General features: G+C 44.5%; 2 protein-coding genes across 3 annotated transcripts in view; both read right to left on the reverse strand.

The window, feature by feature from the left end:
• The window catches only part of xkr9 (XK, Kell blood group complex subunit-related family, member 9), a 5,248-nt gene extending 877 nt beyond the window's left edge, over positions 1-4,371 (reverse strand). The window contains exons 1-4 of the mRNA XM_027032606.3: positions 4,284-4,371; positions 3,368-3,831; positions 2,713-2,906; positions 1-2,522 (exon numbers count right to left, since the gene is read on the reverse strand). The exon at positions 1-2,522 is cut by the window's left edge and continues 877 nt beyond it. Coding sequence (XP_026888407.1) covers positions 1,891-2,522; positions 2,713-2,906; positions 3,368-3,684 — 1,143 coding nt within the window. The 5' untranslated portion in view covers positions 3,685-3,831; positions 4,284-4,371 and the 3' untranslated portion in view covers positions 1-1,890. The remainder of the gene's footprint in view (positions 2,523-2,712; positions 2,907-3,367; positions 3,832-4,283) is intronic.
• Positions 4,372-12,088: 7,717 nt separating this feature from the next.
• tnfrsf11a (tumor necrosis factor receptor superfamily, member 11a, NFKB activator) lies at positions 12,089-21,817 on the reverse strand. 2 transcript variants are annotated; one of them, XM_081721834.1, is made up of 10 exons: positions 21,605-21,817; positions 18,620-18,695; positions 17,888-18,013; positions 17,219-17,362; positions 16,544-16,628; positions 16,052-16,125; positions 15,606-15,707; positions 15,472-15,521; positions 14,960-15,371; positions 12,089-13,423 (listed from the first exon to the last, which is right to left on the reverse strand). In XM_081721834.1, the coding sequence occupies exons 1-10, from the start codon at positions 21,680-21,682 to the stop codon at positions 13,152-13,154; spliced, it is 1,419 nt and encodes a 472-aa protein (XP_081577960.1). In that variant the 5' UTR covers positions 21,683-21,817; the 3' UTR covers positions 12,089-13,151. The 2 variants fall into 2 exon arrangements, with proteins under 2 accessions (XP_081577960.1, XP_035382336.1); XM_035526443.2 differs by having other exon boundaries at positions 14,618-15,371.
• Positions 21,818-22,342: the final 525 nt, after the last annotated feature.

The raw sequence follows: 22,342 nt of genomic DNA on the forward strand, positions 1-22,342 counted from the left end.
CAAAGATTTAAGCAGTTGAATAAGAATTTGAAGCTTAATCAATATTAAATGCATTATTAAGCATTTATTTATTTATTTATTAAGCATATATTTATTTGTGCATCAGGGTATAAATAATCATCTGGTTGAAACAGTTTCAGTCAAAACTGGAAACACCAGTTAGGCTATCAGTATTTCGAAGCTCCACTTCCTCATGACATGACAGACTTCAAACACCATGAAACATGATTTAGAAACACCAGTGCATGAGATGACTTCAAAACATCAGTGCTGAATATCCTATTGACATTTAGCATGGTTTAAATAAATAACAAATATACAGCTTCATTTATTAAAGTCACATCAAAGATAAATTCTAATTCTAAATATCTAATACCACATAAAAACATGACAATAGCTTGATGTTTTTGGATTTTTTCCACTTGTTGGTAGGCTACGAGAAAACCTGTGGACACAAACTTCCCCGGTCAGGAGGGTTGGGACACTGAGAATCTGAAATGTGTTTTAGTGGTGTGAGCTAAGCAGTGTGTCGTCGTTCTGTCGTTGCTTGGATATCACCTAAGTTTCTTAGGTCTCCCTGTTGGCCTTCTAGCCTTCGACATGGAGATCTGAGAAGAACCCACTGAAATGACTCGAACTACAGTCTCCTACATTACGAAGTCATTCAAACTTTCAAACTTTAACGTGGCATTTTTAAAAGAATGTCTTAAAGGCGTTCTTTACACTATTGCTATCCAAGCAAGAATAAGTATTATCACAGGTAATGACAGTGGAACTAAAGATTACAGAGGAAAGTTCAATACTGGCTTAAAACGTTTGACATGTGCAGTTCCTGAAGACAAGTGTTTTGGCAGAGACCAAGAGTGGGTTAAGAGTGGGTTAAGAGTGAGCTAGAGTGAGCTAATGAGTGAGTTAAGAATGACCTAAAGAGTGAGCTAAAAGTGAGCTAGGAGTGAGCTAAACAGTGAGTTAAGAGTGAGTTAAGACTGAGCTAAAGATGGCCTTTACCTCTCACATAACAACACTGAGTCTGTTGCAGGGTTGGATTGCTGGATTTGGTATAAGAGAAATATAAGAAATTCCTTAATACAGGAACAAAGGGAAAGCAAAAACAAAACCCAAGACCTTCAGGAATGTGTTGGGAATGAATCCAACATCTCAGAAGATGACTTAGGGATGACGCAGACAGTTGGTTTCCAGCTTCACCCAATTGCCATGGACACCAGCTGTCACCATGGACACACCAGGCTGTTACCCTCGTGTGCTGTAAACATGGACATCAGCACCTGGACTGGTCCCCTGGATGGAGGAGGTGTCACGAGCTGCATTCCTGCACCAGGAATGTTAGATACACTGTAAGGTCCTGTTAAGTTCCTGTCTATGTTCCGCCAGACCTCCCTGTCCCGCTGCCTCGGTCACCCAGTTACCAAGCAACCACTCTCCTGTTCATCTCACAGTGTTTATGGTACAGGACAATCACTTAAAACACACACACACACACACACACACACACACACAGAGTGAAGTTTGGCTTTGCTATTGAAACACACCAGCTCTGACACTTGGCCGGAGGGGACGGGTCATTACAGCTACGCTACAGAGACCAGTGGCGCGTCAGCGATAATCCACAGCACCACTGCACATGGCAAGGACCTCAAAAGGTCAGAACGAGAAAACCTGTGGACGCAAACTTCCCCGGTCAGGAGGGTTGCGACACTGAGAATCTGAAATGTGTTTTAGTGGTGTGAGCTAAGCAGTGTAACTCTCACTGCTATGGGCATCATGACATGACATCTTTCATTCTCAGGGTTCTCATCTCATCCCTTCAATATTTATGTCATTGCTGTGTTTCATTGGTCCATTTCCCTCCAGAGACCCAACTAGAAGCTGTTACATGCGCAGGAATTGCTGCAGACGGGTTTCTGTGGCCGACTTAGCCGTGGCTCTCATTCCGTCCACCTCGTCTGGAACTCTCATTTTCTGGGGGTGTAAGAGACCGTAGTACAGAATCAAAAGTTCCAGCCCCAGAATGTGAGCCACTACTATGACAATGGTCATGGGCAAAAAGAAGTCCGTTTCTTCCACAGAGGGGTTGAGCAGCATTAAGAGGGCGGGAGCAGTGAAGTTCTGCACGGTGATGAGCGCGTAGTACACGGTCATGGACATTTTGGTGTTTTTCCCTTTCACGTTGAAGAAGGTGAAGACAAGGATGAAGCCGACAATGGCACGATACAGCTCCTCCGTCCACGCAGACGTGCAGAAGGACGTCTTCACCACATGAGCCCAGACGAATCCCAGAAACCAGACGACAGCAAATGCCAGAACGCTAAAGCGATCCAACAAGATGAACAGGCTGAGACTCAGGATTCGTGCGGTTATGGTCAGAACCTTGTAGAGCAAGTACACAGCTGTGGAAATCCCACCGGGAACCTCGTTCATGCCTGGCAGGGATCTACGGAAACACCGCCAGAAGTCTGCAGTGGTCCAGGCAATGTTGAGGAAGGAGACAACCATGCTGATATCTGAAAAAACAAATATTCCCTTAGTGTGTTCCCTTATCAGGAACAACCATAATGGCATGTGGTTTGGGCGCCAGCAGTGGCACCACCAGTTCAACCCGACATAAATAAATAAATGAATAGATAGATAATGGTGCTTGGCATCGATAACTCCCAGTGCACTGTGGGACAGTGGTGGTGTGGGGTAACTCACATTGTAAGGTTGAGCGGTGTTGGTGCTCTAGCATGATGTAGAGCTGCAGGAGGAGTTGAGGGACACTCTCCAGAAAGGTCTCGAACAGACGGAGCATGCTCAGATCGGCCGCCAGTCCAAAGAGCTTTTTGTGGCACTCGGTGGAACCCTGACACCACACGGCCTTAAAGCTCACCTTCAGTAGCTGGTAGTACCTAAGCAAGAAACCAGGATCACTACAGCGCAAAAGATGCCACCTCTCTCTCTCTCTCTCTCTCTCTCTCTCTCTCTCTCTCGCTTATCTAGTCTGTGAATGTGATAATTATCGTGTGTGATAGTGCATGACACATGCCAGTGTTCAACACATACTGCACATATGCAGATAGTGAACTAACACGTATGTGGGAGAGTGAACTAACACGTATGTGGGAGAGTGAACTAGCATGTATGTGGGAGAGTGAACTAACACATATGTGGGAGAGTGAACTAACACATGTGGGAGAGTGAACTAACACGTATGTGGGAGAGTGAACTAACACGTATGTGGGAGAGTGAACTAACACATGTGGGAGAGTGAAGGAATCACGCATCAGAATACAAAACACAGAGTGTCACAACACAGTTCATGTGTTTATGTACAGTTTGAGCTGTAGCCTCAGCATGTACTCAGCTTTACCTTGTGAAGAAACCCATCTGTAGCATGTGCACCACCACCAGATAGGCTGTGCACCTCCTCGTCTGCTGGTCTCTGGAGGCTCCTGATGGACCATCACTGCTGGTGGAGTCGTCCATAAACCATGCAAAGCTAAAGACCTGACAGAATACAGATCCACTGAGGATGAACAACAGAGTCAGTGCACACCAGGCGATGTGTCCCGTCAGGCCATACTGCACACAGAGCAGGAGGTCGGATGCAATGTCGGCCACGGAAAAGAGCAGTCCAAACACGGTGCAGATCCATCGGAACTTAGTGAACTCTCCGCTGGGACTCATCGTGACTGAGGTTTCTCATCAAACACACCCTGAGTGAGGATGGGCCGCGGGTGGGTTATTTTCCATTTCATAGTCTGTCTCCTTGGTGACATATCTGGTGTGGGGGTCAATTTTTCAGCTAATCAATCCCAAATCCATGTTCCATGCCTAACAGAGGCACACCAGAGCATAATTTGGGTTAAACAGATATAACCCGACTCACTGTGGCATCCTGTCTGTGACACCGTGCTGTAACTACATGCTTGTGAGTATCAAAAACATCGAGCAGTAAAAGTTACTAGTTACTGATAAAAACATCAATAACTAGTTGTCAGTAACCATATGGTCCATAGTTCAGCGTATATCATAAATTAAGATAAAATATTTAATTTAGAATTAGGAATGTAGTGAATTATTCAAAGTAGACTGTATTAATATTGACAGGATTTGTGCTAATTTCCAGTTCAGTCTTCTGTACTGTAATATTTCATACTACATGCAACCTGAAGTTAGTACAATTACATGCTAAAAGTTTAATTAAATGAGTGTAAGTGTGAAGATTTCCTTCTTGACCATGTTTGAGGTAGAAGGTCTTCGGTAGTGTGCTGAAATGTTCTTACCTTCATCTACTGCGGCTCCAGTCAGACGAGGGTTTCTGCTTTGCAGTGTCTGGGTTTCGTTGCTTGGGTGTGAGCGTCTGTGTCTCTTTGTCATAACTCAGCTGACAGTCACTCCCTTCCGTGCTTTTAGTCTCTCTGTACGTCACCACGCCCTCACATGCACTCGGGAGGTTTCCCTCCACACTCACATATCCTCATGGAGCTATAAAGATTACAGAGTAAAGTTCAATACTGGCTTAAAACGTACAAGTGTTTTGGCAGAGACCAAGGGAAACAAAAGTAAACTGAGGAAGAACCCATGAAGAGAGTGAGTTAAAGAGTGGGTTAAGAGTGAGCTAGAGTGAGCTAATGAGTGAGTTAAGAATGACCTAAAGAGTGAGCTAAAAGTGAGCTAGGAGTGAGCTAAACAGTGAGTTAAGAGTGAGTTAAGACTGAGCTAAAGATGGTCTTTACCTCTCACATAACAACACTGAGTCTGTTGCAGGGTTGGATTGCTGGATTTGGTATAAGAGAAATATAAGAAATTTCTTAATACAGGAACAAAGGGAAAGCAAAAACAAAACCCAAGACCTTCAGGAATGTGTTGGGAATGAATCCAACATCTCAGAAGATGACTTAGGGATGACGCAGACAGTTGGTTTCCAGCTTCACCCAATTGCCATGGACACCAGCTGTCACCATGGACACACCAGGCTGTTACCCTCGTGTGCTGTAAACATGGACATCAGCACCTGGACTGGTCCCCTGGATGGAGGAGGTGTCACGAGCTGCATTCCTGCACCAGGAATGTTAGATACACTGTAAGGTCCTGTTAAGTTCCTGTCTATGTTCCGCCAGACCTCCCTGTCCCGCTGCCTCGGTCACCCAGTTACCAAGCAACCACTCTCCTGTTCATCTCATAGTGTTTATGGTACAGGACAATCACTTAAAACACACACACACACACACACACACACACACACAGAGTGAAGTTTGGCTTTGCTATTGAAACACACCAGCTCTGACACTTGGCCGGAGGGGACGGGTCATTACAGCTACGCTACAGAGACCAGTGGCGCGTCAGCGATAATCCACAGCACCACTGCACATGGCAAGGACCTCAAAAGGTCAGAACTGGTCATACAACAGGTTTACGTTTATAGTTTACTTTTCACATACAAACACTACATATTCATTGTACATTGTAGTGATTTTTTTGTGTAATGTATTTTATTTATATTATTTTATTGAATGTGATGGAGAGTGTATTTTTATTTGGGAGAATATAGCCATACATTTATTGTGGGTATGATATTAGGCTACTAGTGAAGTACTGTGAAGGATTTCTAATGTTAAAAACAGATATAAAACGCTATATTTGGTGACCACCACAAGGGGGCAGTGCTACACTGCGCTTGGTTTCTACGATCGTTTGTGGCTTTCTCTCAGGACCGCAGCGAAGTCGACCTGTAGCTCAGGTTAGTAAAGTGAATAAAAACACTACAAAACCATCATGAACTATTTTACTGACTAAGGTCGTTTTCTCAGTTTCTGTTTATTATTTCTGCTTGAACTGAGAAAACTAAGCATCCCTGAGGGTGGCGCACTTAGCAAACAGAACAGTTTTAACTCTCGCTTCATTTTTGTGTTTTACGATCTTTTCATGGAAAACGTCGGTGTTTCATTTAGTTAGTTAAAGTTACATGTTTGTACAGAAATTAAGACTAGAGAACTCTACAGTAGTACTGAACTACTGTTCAAGAACGTTGAATGTGAATGTTGTGTTTACTTACCGTCTTTGGATAACATGTAATAGACCAGAGACCAGACATTTGGTGTAATTGGAAGGATTTTATTAGCTGTGCTTTTCCACTCAACTCACCACCAGGACTCGTCACTCCTATAGTTCAACAGAAACATTTCTGTTATTTTGTACGTTTACAGCGGCATCCAAACGGCACAGCAGAGCGGTACTGTCGTTGGGGGCGGGGCCTTTAGGTGTGACGCTGTCTCGTTGAGGGCGGGGCCTTTAGGTGTGACTCTGTCTCGTTGGAGGCGGGGCCTTTTTGGTGTGACTCTGCCTCGTTGGGGCTTTTTTAGGGGCAGGACTGAAGATCCGGAGAGGAAGTTCAGTATTGGACCAGGATTCAAAGCACCTGCACTCACACTCCTACATACACCTACACACACACACACACACACACACACACACACACACGCACACATTCACACACACAGAGACACAGACACACACACACACAGACACACACACACCCTCACACACATACACACACACACAGACACTTTCACATACACACACACACAGACACACACAGAGACACACACACACTCACATACACACTCTTACACACACACCCTCACACATATACACACAAAAACACACACACACACACACTCACACAGACACACATTCACACACACACTATGTTAAACTATGTTCATGTTTGAAATATTCATCTGTTTTTCTCTTGACTGTCATTCCTTCTGCCTGTCTAATTCCAGTTCTTGTAAAGAATCTCCCTTAACCTCAGTTACACGGCAGCTCCTGACATTGGAGAAACAGCTACAGAAGGACTTGGCCTGGTGTTAGGCACACCATTCTTAATCAAGGCTGTTCTGTAATCCTCTCTGACTCTCCACTTTAACCAGTGCAGGTAATGGGAGTGTCATAGTGAGAAGCCAATATCTGAATTCAAGACGATCTTTAGCAGAAATCTCACACAGATCTTCTGAAAGTTCTTTAATTAAACCTTCAACAGTTGCCATGGTTGCAACATCTGTCAGCTTTAGCTGAGGAAGCACCTCGTCTGGTTCCAAGTCTGTTTTCCCATTTCTTTGTTTTATTTTTCAGTCTCTTCTGTTTCTGTGGATTGTTTTTCTGCTAATCCTGCACCACGTTAACAGCACAAAGTGCTTCATTTTGGATCAAACCAGTTTGTTGTCCGTTTAGTGTAGTCATCCGCCATCCACACGTTTGGCAGCATTCTAGGTTTTTACATCACCCACATTCCTTTATCAGAGAGGAAACATCTAACATGATTCAGTCTACTTGGGCGTTTCTAGGTGACCCTTACGATCACTCAGGTCACCTGAACTCACCACCGTCTGTACCATTTTCTGATACGTTTTGCTTTCACTAACGTTCACTTACATTCAGTTATGTGAGGTTGTGGTATACCTCCACACACACACACACACACACACACACACACACACACACACACACCTCCAGTCCAAGAGCATGTTTTTACATCAATGGGCAGTGTTCATATTTCTGGAGTCCTGTAGTTTTTTCCTGTCATGTTTCAAACTAGTTTCACTCAACATTGCTGCTTGCACACAACTCGTTTGTTCCAACATTGACTCCTGACTCATAATCCACATTATTCACATTTTTATCCACGTGGTCACTGGCCGCAGTACAGTTTTCAATTTTGTGTGGTGGGGGCTCAACTAGATTGTATGCTGTTTTTCATAGTATTATCAATGACACATTTATTTTCAGATTTACAGGCTTCGATATTCAGTGACGTTTCTAAAAATGAACCTCATTTTACTAACAAAAACATCCAGTGAGCGCAGGGACTACTTCTGTACCACGTTACACTTCCTGTTATATTGTGATCCAGGTGCAGTAACCAATATGGCCGCTAGGGTACGCAAGCATACAGACCAGTATCCTTCAACTAGAGCAACGGTATTCAAATCTGGACTTCGAAACCAAAACCAATCATGGATTTCTAATCTCTTGTAGTTGATTAAATGATTAATGTAACTGGTTGGGCACTTTGTCATCACATCTGACTCCTAAATAACGGCAGAATGGAAAACCTGGGATCTGAAGACCTGTGAATAAAATTAATAATCTATTATGATTATTAATATTATTACTGGTATTATAAAAACAGTAATAATGAAAAAGGTGACCACCTTCCTTGAGTATAGACAAAGTGAATATAAAAATGTAATTTTATTAGGGTGGAAAAACAATAACATTTCAGAAAGCCGAAACACCCGATAGAGGAATGGCGGATTCTCGAGACACAACATATCCTTTATTATAACTCCTATAGCAGTGATGATGCACAGACAATCTGTAGTGGATAAAAATGTTCTGGTCAGGGTGGGCTGTCTCTCTTTCCTGGACCCAATGTCCGATCTGAGAGCTGACCACGCTGGCCTGGCTCTCTCACCCTACCCCTCTACCTCAGTGTCATATAACCCACAGTTTCGAAGGCAGGAAACTTACTAGAATATTCTATATGCATTATTTTTCCCCTACCATGAAAACAAAGGCCAAAGAATATGGATGAACCATCCATGCCCTGTCCCCAAAATACAGCTGGACAATTCAAGCCCTACTCAGGCTGAAATGACATAAATCAGACAAGGACTTGTGATTGAACCTTGAAGCAAACACTGAAAATTATTTTAGAAAAAATCTGTCTGTTGACCCCCCTGTGAGTCTTGGCTCCTTTCCAGGTTTCTTCCTCGTGCTCTAGGGGGTTTTTCCTCACCACTGTCATCCATGTCTTGCTCACTGGGGGTTTGGACTCAGACATTTGTAAAACTGCTTTGTAACAACATCTGTTGTAAAAAGTGCTGTAGAAATAAATGTGAGTTGATTTGACTAGTCTGGGGGAAGAAAGCAGACAACCTGAAAAATAACGACTGAATAAAGGAAGGAAAATCCTTCCATTTCATCTCTTCTACACTCAGGTTGCAGCATTGGGCTCAGAATGTGTGTGTGAGTCCATAAGCAAGCACATTCTGTTTTCTTTTTTGCTTGTTTATTTATTGCATTCTGTGGCATAATCTCTGTTATTCCAGCATGAATAACGCTGTCTAATGGTTTCTCAGTGGTGTAACAGATAATCTGTAGAAGTTAGAATATACATCAGATGCAGGATTCTTCATGAATACAAGTGTGTCGCTCCTGAACCAGAAACCTTGGCACGCGGTGTTACTAGTCCCTCTCAGTCTGTGCCCGTCGCTGTTATTTGTGCTGTGAAAATGTTTCTGGGTCACAGTTGTTGTCGTCATCATGATTGCACTCTCTTTTCAGTCTTGCCATGAAGACTTGTGTCCACGAGCTACTAAACACTGCAGTCTCAGTCTGATCCATTAGCCATGTGTTTACATCAGATAAGTGCTTCAGCCTGTGCCACTTTACATCAGATCAAGATCAAAGACAACATGTGTTTTGGGCTCCATCCTTACAGTTGTGGTCATGTGTTATTGTATGGAGGGATGCAGACAGAACTTTCTGATATCTGAGGACGTTGTATAAGCCATGAGCTACAGTAAGAGTTAGACATGTGTGTTAGACATGCTGTGTGTAAGACAGTGAGGGTGGTGTGTTAGACGTGTGTTAGACATGTTGAGTGTGACATACTAAGAGAAAATATTGATATATTAAAAAATGCAGAAATAGTGTGAAAACGTGCTGGTGTTACGTGTGAGACCTTGTAGTCGCTTGTAAACATGCTATAGATATTCAGTTTAAGGAACGTCATAACAAAACGTCACATAGTATCTGATCTGGATTAAATACTGTCGAGAATTTACTGAGTGTTATAATGCTGAGGCTTGAATCTTGTGTCCAGACAGAAAAGGCGTCAGTGAGAAACCCAGTGAGAAATCAGGCCTTTTCTGGGATCAAAAGAGATACATTCAGTGGAATGTACTGAAAAACTATGCTACCTTTATACTTCATGGCCATGTAACCAGCTGGAAAATCCAAATACAGAGGGGACCGTTCAGATTCCAATCTCTGCCTTTATAAGCGTTAAGCACCCAGTGCTTCAAACATGGCAAACATAACGTGTTTCATGCTGTTTACGGAATAAGGGAAGAAACTTCCTCAGCGATTCCTTCATTTCTATTCAAGCTTCTAAAGATACTGAAATGCTGTTTCAGTGCACTTCTCTCAGGTAACAAAAATCTACATTTTCAACAACTTGCACTAATGAATGATATTTCAGACCCTCCTAATAGCCGAATGTCATTATCTCAGGTGACATGGGGAAAAACTTTTCAATGCTTCTTGTGAAAATCAGGTGATTTCCAGCTAAGCGGAATGATCTGTGTGAGCCTGGATCTGGGATTCTCCCTGACACTCGACCCTGTAGGACCCGTTTGGACAGGGAGGTCCTGCAAAAAGAGCAGAGATACACGCTGCCTCTCGCGCTGCATTTTAAACTGGTCCCTGCTTCTTTCTTTAGTCTTTTTGTTTACACGGCCTCTGTCTAATTATACGATGTAATATCCACTGTCTGCTGTGGACCAGAGGAGGGTGGGTCTCTTCTCAACAGGTTTCACTCAACATTTCAGGGGAGATTTCCTTGCTACTGTTGCCTTGCTGATTGGGGTCTAGACCTGGATTACAGTAACGATGCTTTTTGATAATGACACTGTGTAAAAGAAATCAAACGAAAGCAACTAGAACCCAGAGCTGGTCACCTCTCTGCCAACAGATGGTGTTAGGCCATGACAGTGTGATCCGAACTCAGTCAGTCATAGACGTGTCTGTAGTACAGCTACAGATGTGCCTGTAGTACAATTGTAGTACAGCTGTAGACGTATCTGTAGTACAGTCGTACAGCCGTAGGCGAGACTAGTACAGTTGTAGATGTGTCTATAGTGAAGTTGTAGGCATGTCTGTAGTACATTTCAGGGACATATATCATTGTCCTGTCTGTACACACAAGACTTTCGGACTTCACCAGATCTTGGACCTTTTCCTGCTACAGTAACGTTTTCCAGCTCTGATCGTGAACATCCAAGGTGAAGAGGTGAGTTCCCTGCTCAAATACACCTAAATGAATTTTCTTACCAGATTTTTACAGCATCTGTACTGGACTGCGGTCCCTCCAGGAAAGGTGCTGAAAGGGAAAAAAGGTTTTATCAAAGCGTTTGTCGTCAATCAGCAACTGGTCTGGCCGTTAGATGACAGACAGTCTCTGGTCTTTGTCTGTGATATGATTGGGTGTGCCATGATCGCTGTATGTAAATCACATGTTGGCCAGACACAACTTCCTGTTTTGGCAGAGAAAGCAACACTTTTCTGCACTGGTTTCTGATCCCTATGGGAAGACACATTGACTCTGCCTTGGTAATCAGGACAAGGCTTTTTTCATGTGGTGGAACACAATAGCAGAGGGTCCACGTTTCACACGGCCCGTACAGCAGACGGGACTTATTCACCTCTCTAATTACAGATGCAGTGGCAACACTGGATGGACAGAGTGGAATTTGGGGTTTTAACTTCACATTCAATCAGCAACGCTGTCACTGTAAACAGCGTATCTTAAAACAAACAAAAAACCCAAAGTCTTAGGAAATGTAATGACTGTTGTTTCATCCAAATTACCTTTATTTACAGTAATAGATGGTTCCAATTTGTATATCAAACATTGATTCTGAATCACATACACACACATAATGACTGTCCATGGTTACACTCTCTCACGCACACACACACACACACACACACACACACACACACAGTGTAATGACTGTCCATGGTTACACTCTCTCTCTCACGCACGCGCACACACACACACACGTGTAATGAATGTCCAGTTACTTTCTCCCTCACACACACACACACACACACCGTAATGAATGTCCACGGTTCCTCTCTCTCTCTCCCTCACACACACACACACACACACACACACGTAATGAATGTCCATGGTTACTCTCTCTCACACACACACACTCACACTCACACGTGTAATGAATGTCCAGTTACTCTCTCTTTCACACACATACTCACACACACACACATGTAATGAATGTCCACGGTTACTCTCTCTCTCACACACATACTCACACACACACACACGTAATGAATGTCCACGGTTACTCTCTCTCTCACACACACACACACACGTATAATCAATGTCCAGTTACTCTCTCTCTCACACACACATGTAATGAATGTCCACGGTTACTCTCTCACACACACACACACACACACACACGTGTAATGAATGTCCACAGTTACTCTCTCTCTCTCTCTCTCACACACACACACGTGTAATGAATGTCCACGGTTACTCTCTCTCTCTCACACACACACACACACACTCACACGTGTAATGAATGTCCACAGTTACTCTCTCACACACACAGACACACACTCTCTCTTTTTCTTCCTTCAGTAAAACTGAATGGTCAGATGTGTGAAGTGGCTGATAACGCCACCATAAACAACAAATGCTTCTCTGTATCCGAAAAATGAAATTTCCCTGATAAATGGAAAATAATTAAAAAAAAAAAACATTTCAAAAAAAAAAAAACATTTCAAAGAGAGTAAAAGGTTAACTGTCCCCACTGTTGCTCTTCACAGAGAGTCTTAGTTTCCACAGAGAGTCTTAGTCTCCACAGAGAATCTTACAGTCTCCACAGAGTGTCTTACAGAACTTCCACAGAGCTTGCGCAGAACTTCCATTTTGTTCCATGAAGTAATCTGTCAGTGAGATGTGCCCTGGCTCTCCTATAGAAAGGCCCAGGAACGGGGAATAGACCCGAGGGTTGAAGGACCAGCACACATAGCTTGTGATAGAATTTGGCAACCTACTCAATCGTAAATTTACCACGTCCCACACAGACATGTGAGTTCTCTGGCCTAACAACACGGGGCGCATCTGCACAGCGGGAGCTAGTGGCAGACATAAATCAAATACATCTGTACTATTATAGCACTACAGATACTGATTACAAAACAACAAGAAAGAAACCACCATATTAGGATCAACAAATGCATGGCATTTTGAATAAAACAGCACACTGAGTGCTACATGGTAAATCGGCCAACAAAATAATAATCAATAGAAAAACCAAGATGAACGGAAGTGCAGTTCAGACAGAGAGGTTGGGTTGAGGCTGCCAGTTTGCCACTTCCTGAGGCAGCTGCGCGCCCCCCTCTGGTGGTGGGGCAGAGTATTTCACGGCAGGCTGACAGCGTCCTTCTCCTGACCCGTCCTGGATAGAGCAGGCGCAGGAATCTTCCAGCCTGCTGCCGCTGTTCAGGGACGTCTGGCTGACGTACACCATAATCACGTCTCCGGTGAAATTCGTCACCTGTCCGTTGGACATGAATGTGGGGGTGGTGTCGTTGTCTGTCCCCTGACCTGCCAACGGTCACACGATGCCAAAGTTAACATGCGTTAGTGGAGAGTGACAGCACGCCTAGGTAATAAACAGAGGGGAGCCAGAACCATGCTAATGTTAGCATGAGAGGCTAACGTGTTTTGCCTATTGTACCAAAATATCACCACCAGTGACATCACAGCAGGTTACGTTGGCCCAGTGTGTGGCCACCAGTGACATCACACTGTGTCATTATGTCAAAGAACAGGATGTAAAGGCACTTCTGCAATGAACACAGCTTTTCCAAACATTACCTTTCTCATGTTTAGAAACGTAGCTCAGATCTGGGGCCCGGATTGCTAAGTCAGCCCTAACTTAGCACTAAACGCAGCTATTTCTGTTTCTCCTATTTCCTTCTGCTGCTATACCACTTTGACAGATGTTTGAGCAGTTCCTATTTAAGTTCGTATATTCCTATTTAAGAATTTACTCTGTGTTCCCGGCACGGCATCTCCGCGACAGAGCCGGACTACCAATGATTCATGCTTCACACATCTTTTAGTCATTAAAACTGTGATTTTACGGCTTCCCAGACACTCACCGTCCACACTATCAGGTTTTTTTACCAGCACCATTTACTGGAATATCAATTACTGGTATGCCAGTGTTTTCATTCTAATTATCACCAAATTTAACTTTCCATATATGTCAGAAGGCACACAAAGAAGCGTTGTTTTGTGGGAGGAGAGGTTAGGCAGAGGGTGTTTAGTTTACCATAATTGTAATCTAGATTTTTTTCTCACTTTAAATGTGCCCACTTTAAAAACATCTATGACTCAAAAAAGTCATGAACCTTGGACTGACTCCACTGCAAACAGAGCGTAAGAGATCGTGGACGGAGCCAGGTTGAGAAATGGGTGGCCATCTGCTGTGTGAGCACACGCTCTGAGACCGGACCTCCTTCCTATGTGGAGTTCCATGTTACTCAATGATCAGGATTTTAGAGAACACCTGGGGTCATTTAAAAATGCCAAAAAAATCCAGAGTAAACTGTTTCTCTGGGTTAAAGTTGTGCATTGTTAAAAGTTACGTTCACAAGCGCTGAAATCCCTCAGACACACAGGGAACATGTTCTCACGGTGGTGCTTGAGACTGTGTTGGACTTTCAGCCCTGTGTACTGAATTCCCCCCAAAGCTTTGCACAGTTTTCTAGATCTGCCACGTGGACCTCTTACCACAGGTGAGAGTAGCCTCGGAGCGCTGACCTACGACCTCCAGGTGTGCATCGGGGTCAGACAGGCGGTCTGTGCCATCGATAAGCGAGAGGCCTCGGTTACTGGTTATGCCGAGTGTAGTCGTGGGCGGGATGGTGGTGGAGTCTATGCTACAGCAGCACGGCTCATTCTGTCTACTGCTGTATCGCTGACCCCTGACCTGTAACGCGCCATCCCTGCCTGCAGGCCTGCTGGAGTCCAGATAGAGCTCCTGAGAACCCTGCAGACAGCTGGGGAGCCTGTCGGGGTAGCAGCTTCTGCACAGAGGAGGCTCCTTCTGGGTCACGGCACCACCTCTCTCACCTGCGACTTCCACAGCGTCCCCCTGGCCACAGGAGCAGCACCCAGCCGGGCCGATCGCCACCAGCTGGCTGCAGTCCTCGTTGTCTCCGACTTCCACTGGTTCCTTCATAGAAGGGAGGCAACTGCAGGTGCTTCCGGAAAGCGGCGAGGTGGGACCTCCCGAGGAGGCGTCGGCCGAGGAAGAGTTCGAGGACCCGTCAGCCCGTTTCAGGTCCAACCCGCCAGAGTCCTGGTCCTGCCCATGACTCTGCGTCAGGACTGAGCCAGAGGCACCACCGTCGTTCAGTTTGGTTTCCGAACACATTCTCAGGTATTCTGGAGGATTGTCATCCTGGCGGATGAGGTGAGACGTGATCTCGTACAGAGGGCTGTTCTGTAGTCCTGAGCTATGGTATGGGGGCGTCAGCGTCTCCTAGCAACAGAAACATTCATTAGGGGGAGATGCCGGTAGCATCAACACAGGCTAAGCAGCTGTTTTACTGAACGTCTGTTGAACACATGGACTTATTTACTTGCTGAATTCTGCTGCGTTTGATGTTCTGCACGCAGGTCCGTAGGTTGACTGTGAAAAGAGGAAACAAAACCTTCATTAACAGCATGGAAATTAAACCTAAATAAACAAACAACACATCTAAAGCAGGTTTACCTGAGAAGATGCTCAGCTTGTCCTTATAGCAGGACAGAATGGCAGCCAGTAACACTATAATGCCACAGGGTACAGCCACCATAGCCCATGAGGTGGACGGTCCTAATGAACGCAGGAACAATGAAGCTTTAGTACACCATAGAGGCAGGCCTACGGATAATATTACTCTGAAGAATATTACTTCAAAAAACAAGTAGTGGTTCCACTGGGGCAGTGGTGTCTCAGTGGCTAAGGTTCTGGTTTAGTAATCAGAAGGTTGCTGGTCCCACCACTGCCAAATTCCCACTGTTGGGGCCCCTGAGCAAGATCCTTAACCCTCAATTACTCAAGATATGTTCAGTTAGAATTGTAAGTTGTTTTGGATAGAAGTGTCAGCTAAATAATGTAAATGTAATCTGGGTGTGATTTTAAAAACAGTATATTGAAGAAACTATCTGACAGCATACCAAAGGGTGGCCCGCACACCACATCCTTATTCACGCTCCCTGGATTCTCCTGCATCTTGCCAATGGCCTTGCAGCTGAAAGAAAGAATGAGACCTATCAGGACGGGAATCTGTATCTGTCCGATCTCTTCCGATTTAATCAGGCTGGATTGTCTCTACAAACAGCTACCACAATTATGGACTACTAAGGAAAACAGGCTCTTTCCAGGGGAAGTGGTGAAGAAATTAGTCATAATACCACAGTGCGGCAAGACTGGAGGTTTCTGAAGCACTTGTGTATGTCTGTGACAGGAAGGCAATGCCAGACAAACAGCACTCGTGAGAATGAGTACAGTGACCAAGCAAAGGAGCGAACCGTGTGTGTATGTGTGTGTATATATAAAAGTGTATGAAAGAGTGTGTGTGTGTGAGGAAGACAGACAGAGAGATACAGACAGAGACAGAAAGAGAATATCTTTTGGTTCCAGCTGGACCCGATGCTGGTCATACTCACTCTGTCCACTTCTTGCAAGGCTCTGACGAGTTTGAATCTGAGAAAAAGCCGGGTTCACACTCCTTACACGACTGGTGGCCAGGATCTTTAATAACACAGCCCAGAAAAAAGTTAACATTCTGTTCCACAAACCTTGGCTTTGGTATAACCCTTCTACAAAAAAAATTATACTGTGAGGCATATCATTTCCACAATATCATACATTTGTGTCTCTTTGACACTATACTAAGCCTTAAGTACAACGTGCCCACGTCAAGCCACTGAAAATAGTCTGAACTGCCAAGGCCTACACGATCTGGTCTGATCGTTGTTCTCGTGAAGAACTGCTACGCCCAACCACAAACCAAAGGACACCACAACGTTGTAGCATTTTTCGCTATGATTCATCTACTCTCATATTTGTTCTGTGCTGAGCTGGAAAAGGCAGATGAAATCTAACGCTCAAATCTAACCCTCCGATTGGTCAGCTTGGTCCTAATCACAGTACCAACACATCACGAAAACTCTAAACAGAAGGATTGGCTGAAACGATCCAAACTATCCAAACTATATTAAAACATTATCATGAGCAGTAGCTCAAGAAGGTGGACAAATAGCATATGAGTGATCATTCGTTAACCAGAATCTGGACCCGACTGACTGGACCGCCGCTGTTAAGGAAAAGGACATTCATACCGCCCGTGAGTCCTTGACCTGCAATGCATGATGGGATCCGCTCACAAAACTCGCAGTTCATTCGGGAGCACTGGTAGCCCTTTTTACACTGACAGGGTTCAGCCTGTGTGCGGCTGCTGGGACTGGAACGATAAAAGCCTTTACCTGCATGAGAGAGAAAGAGAGAGAGGGAGAGAGAGAGAGAGAGAGAGAGAGAGAGAGAGAGAGGAGGGAGAGAGAGGGAGAGAGAGAGAGAGAGAGAGAGAGAGAGAGGAGGGAGAGAGAGAGAGAGGAGAGAGGAAGAGAGAGGGAGAGAGAGAGAGAGAGAGGGAGAGAGAGAGGAGGGAGAGAGAGGGAGAGAGAGAGAGAGGAGGGAGAGAGGAGGGAGAGAGAGAGAGGAGAGAGGGAGAGAGAGGAGAGAGGGAGAGAGAGGGAGAGAGAGAGGGAGAGAGGGAGAGGGAGAGAGAGGGAGAGAGAGAGGCAGGCACAAAAGGGGAAGAAGAGTGAGTGAGAGGGTTAGACACACACCCAGATAACCTTCTTCCTCAGGACTCTGCTGCCAGTCTGTTTGATTTTTCACGCAGCTGAGCTGATGATCATGAATGAGTGTTGTATGTTGTCTTCCCCTATGATCTCATCATATATTAAATGTCAGTAGAGAAGCAGTTCAGATCAAGAGATGCAGCTGACCGTCATCACAGAACTTCTGCAGAAGACACTTCTGCTCTGTGTTATAGTCTGGCTGGTATTCGTCTGTCCCACATGGCCTGCAAATTGTTTGCTCGTCGTCGTTGCAAGAGGCAAACAGGAATGTTCCTGATGTTGGTAAAAAAAATAAATAATTAAAAAAAAAGGTAAAGAAAAGGACAGATTTCCATCAGTTTAGAATCAGTGGCAGTTTATGGGCAGTTTATGTGGAGCTCAGTGGTGAAGATACTGGACTAGTAATCAGGAGGTTGCTGGTTCAAGTCCCACCACTGTTGGGTCCTTGAACAAGACCCTTAACCCTCAATTACTCAAGTTGTACTCGGTCATAATTCCTTTGGATAAAAGTGTCATATAAATGCTGTAAATGACAAAAACCTGTCTAAAACTGTCTATGACTCTGTACAGAAGATCACAGGGCCCAGTCTGACCCATAAAGGACTGTGTACAGGCAGTCACTGCACCCAAGCAGGAACCCACCTGATCCCACTGGTTTAATCTCTGAGTGTTAATCATATTCAGCTTCTGCATGGCTGGAATGTTTACCTGCAATCCCACCCAACATTGTTGACATCGTTTCTATATGACACACGCAGTTCCATCATGTTAGTCACGTGACCTGTAGCTCTGCTCTCCTGCTATGTATGGCCATCCACTGGTTTGTGGAAATATTAAGTCATTTTTCCTTTTTTTAAAGAAATATTTAGAGTTATTTACCAGGTTGACATTTTTCACAGCATTTATTTCCTCTTGGGTACTGGTGTGGGCTGCAACTGGGCTTGGCGCGGTTCCCCTGGAACAAAAAAACAGATAAAATAAACAGGTAAAGTAGAAATTGTAATTGAAAACTTGTAAACAAAGTGGTTTTTTGCCACTATTCAAAGTGGGCGATGACAGATCCGTCAGAAATGGTCCCCAGTGCCCAGTGCACATTACAAAACAGCATTGATTCAGCGTTCTGCCCGTGCATCTGATACCAGGATATCATGTACACCAATCGCACCTGTTTTAAATGACAATGTTCTATACTGCCTCCATGATGCTACCCTCCATGTCACAGTCGTCACACACGCCATGTTCTTCTAGAGTCTATAAATAAGGTCTTCTGAAGCTACGACTCCAGAAATGGAAAGAGAGAAGTAACCACTGACCACTTCCCTGCTGATACTACCACAACATCCACTCATCTGCTCAAATCACTGGACACCCTGGAATGTCCACCTGCCCCTCAGAGGAGCCCAGAAAATCAGCTGAGACCATCTAAGCAGAAGCAAGTGACACCTTCTCTCAGACGAGCCCAAAGTGACCTCTGAAAAGAAAATGACATCACCACCTGCCAAGCTGTGCTTGATATGGACGTCAAGAAAATACCAAATGGTACACTGGTGCAGGTACTGGACTTGGTTACCAGTTCAAATCCCACCACTGCCAAGTTACCACTGCTATGTCTTGAGCAAGATCCTTAACCCTCAATTACTCAAGATGTGTTCAGACAGAATTGTAAGTCATTTTGGATAAAAGCTTCAGATAAATACCGTAAATGTAACAGGGAGAACAGGGATGGATTATAACAGCAGCCAGAGTCTCTGTAGGCACTAATCATCTCTGATGGTTTGTTTTTTTAACTACAGAAGCAAAGAGGAAGTACCAGGTCATGAATATTTCCAGTTCAGTCCCATTTCTTGGTGGCTAACTATAGCTTGTGGCTTTTATAGACAAATATCTAGGAATGGACATATCAAATATTTCCTGGACATTTCCTCATTAGATAAATAGTGATGCGTCGGGACAAGGAGCCTGTTGATCACCAGGTCACCCCAGCCTGCAGGCTGACGGCGACCTTTTCCACGTTACGCTGGTCACTTTCTACTTTGCTCCATACATGTAGCTACAGTAGCGATGTCTGACCTGGTGATGTTTACCCATAAATAAGGGTTTCAGTGATTTGATATGAAACTATCATTATAAGCAGGACTTGTGAGATATATCAAACGCAAAAAATAAAGATTATCCTTCAGTAATGAGATCATTGTAAATTCATATGGTTAATTTACATATTTCAGAATTATATGAATACACAAATGAATACTTATTAAATAGACTTATTAAAGCATACTAGTATATGCGTAAGGATATGGTGTTTTATATGTGGGATTATTTTCTGGATTAAATAGTGTGAGAAAAGAAATTGGAAACCCAGAGTAATGTCCCAATCTTTTTTCTGGTCTCCCTGCGTCCGAACGTCGGGGCCATACACAAACGACATGAAATATTTTCATTGACTAAATATATAAGATGATGGTGAGAGACGCCCTGAATAATTACACGGTAGAAACTATGCAAGGCAACATGAGGCCAGACGTTGCTTGCGCGGCGAGCACAGCTGGATCCTTCCTGACCTACCCCTGAATCTCAGCCAGCGCAGCCTGACGAGCGTGGCTGCAGTGTGGCTGTTTGAGCTCACACAGAGTGGGTGCGCAGTTGTTGTGGTTCGGTTAAGCAAGACTTAGATACACTTAGGGACACTTCAGCTAACATGGCAGACCAAGCATCGTGAATTTTGAAAGCCAGTTTATAATCTACTGTACTGTGTCTTTCAAAAAACCACAATGTTTGCATAACTGCTGTCATGACATTTTTTCCCTGACAAGCTGATTCAGAAAACAAATTGTTTATCAGTTAAGAACAGATAGCAACACAGACAAAATGGGTATGTGTCCGGTATTATTAATATGTCACAGAAAACGTGTGCATTCCCACTTAACAGGTCAGAAACAAATGAATCCTTCTGAAGAAATCATTTTCTTGAAATAATTTTCCCGGCTAAACTGTTATGTTCCAGGATGTTCGTGCCTTACAACAGCGAGTTCAGACCTGTAGGTGTGTGACATGTGTGCTGCTATAGATGCCAAGAGATGACAGCCAAGAGAAAAAATAAGCAAGGCAGGGAGTCAATGAACGAATGAATCCATTCATTCATTCATATGCGTTTATATACTTTTCTAAGGTAGAATGAGCTTGTACCAAGAATCTGAGGACACACATACGGTGGTCACGCTTCCTCATTGGATCTACAGTCTAGTCTCCAACAGTGCAGGGACTGACTCTAGATTAACATAATGGAAGCAAAAAGGTCATGTGAACTTGTATGAGAAAACACAGATTTGGGCTCTTTATGGAATTGCGCCTCTTCTATAGTGTGTAACGTGTATACTGGGGGTCTAAAGCATAGACTATCACAAGTTTGAAAACACACGCACCACTTCTACATGAAGTTCCCTTTTTTCAGCCTGTGGCACAAAGGACAGAGAAAAGACAGTCTATCTTAGAGCTGGTTACACTTCCAGCCGAAGGAGAGGAAGACCAGGCAGCGGCGGGAGCAGGGGAGTCTGGATGCAGGCTAAGATCAGCTCTCTCCAGTCTAAACAGGCAGCAAACCCATCAATACTCAGTGTTCATCTTTCGTGATTTGTCATTTTTCACCTCAAGACCAACACGTATGAAAAAAAAAAATCACAAAATCATCGCAGTTCCACCGCCCGTCTCCATCCTCGCGGTCAGAGAGCGCAAGTCAATAGGAACAGTTTCACGTGACGAAAAGCGCATTTGTCGGTCGCTGCCCATTAAAACAGCGTTGCGTTTGTTTGCTTTGTTATTTATTCTTTAACCGGACAAAAAATTAATCACCGCCAACAGCTTTACCTGGACACACAGGGTGAAGGCGAGGCACGCGAGCCACCCTCGAAACAGCCAGCAACAGCTCGTGAAGTTTGCTCCCATCGTGCGGGTTGCAGAGCGAAACACACACAGAAAGTCCAGCAACACTGTAAAGCGGGGTCCCCGTGCCACGCGCTGCTCTCGCCACTCCGCGCACGCTCTGGCGTGCGCGTACCCACGAGTCCCGAGCTCGACCTGAATCACGCTCCTCCTATTCCGCCGGACGAGTCTCGCGAGCTGCGGATGAACACGCCGACCAGCGCGGGTCTGTGGCACGGGGAGGGGAAACTGCTTTATTTGGCCATTTGAGGAACAAATCGAGGCTCAAATATGTAAATTGCTCGAGGCGTGACGACTGCGTCGCGAGGTCTTGACCAGTTAACAAATAAATAGGAATGAAAAGTGTGTGTGTGAGACACAGAGCGAGAGGTTCCCGGACGCGTGTTCTTTGTGCCTCAGAGGTTTGGTGCAGCAGCCTTGGGTAGCGCTACACAGCCAGATCTGGGAACCTCCTCCATAGAGAAAAACAGGGAACGGGTTTTGGAGTTAATAAAACCCTAAAACCTTAGGGGACTGTGATTTGAATAAGAGATTAAAACAGGCCACTATAAAACGTTGAGAACGTCTTAGTTGACTTAGTGAGAAGTTACTGTTAAAAGTACGCGAAGCCCGTGCACACGACCCAGCTGTTGAGAGCAGGACTAACCATATTGGCTTAATACA

This window comes from Electrophorus electricus, chromosome 1 (genome assembly GCF_041902795.1).
Source record: "Electrophorus electricus isolate QZ-2024a chromosome 1, ASM4190279v1, whole genome shotgun sequence".
NCBI classification, from domain to species: Eukaryota; Metazoa; Chordata; class Actinopteri; order Gymnotiformes; family Gymnotidae; genus Electrophorus; species Electrophorus electricus.

What these genes read in the sequence shown, in the direction of transcription:
- tnfrsf11a (XM_035526443.2), bottom strand. Translation starts at nt 21,682, where the DNA reads ATGGGAGCAAACTTCACGAGCTGTTGCTGGCTGTTTCGAGGGTGGCTC. An exon ending in CCTTGCAAGAAGTGGACAGA is followed by an intron (nt 16,126 to 16,543) that starts GTGAGTATGACC and finishes TCTTTCTTTCAG; the next exon opens with CTGCAAGGCCATTGGCAAGA. An exon ending in GGTGTGCGGGCCACCCTTTG is followed by an intron (nt 15,708 to 16,051) that starts GTATGCTGTCAG and finishes TGCGTTCATTAG; the next exon opens with GACCGTCCACCTCATGGGCT.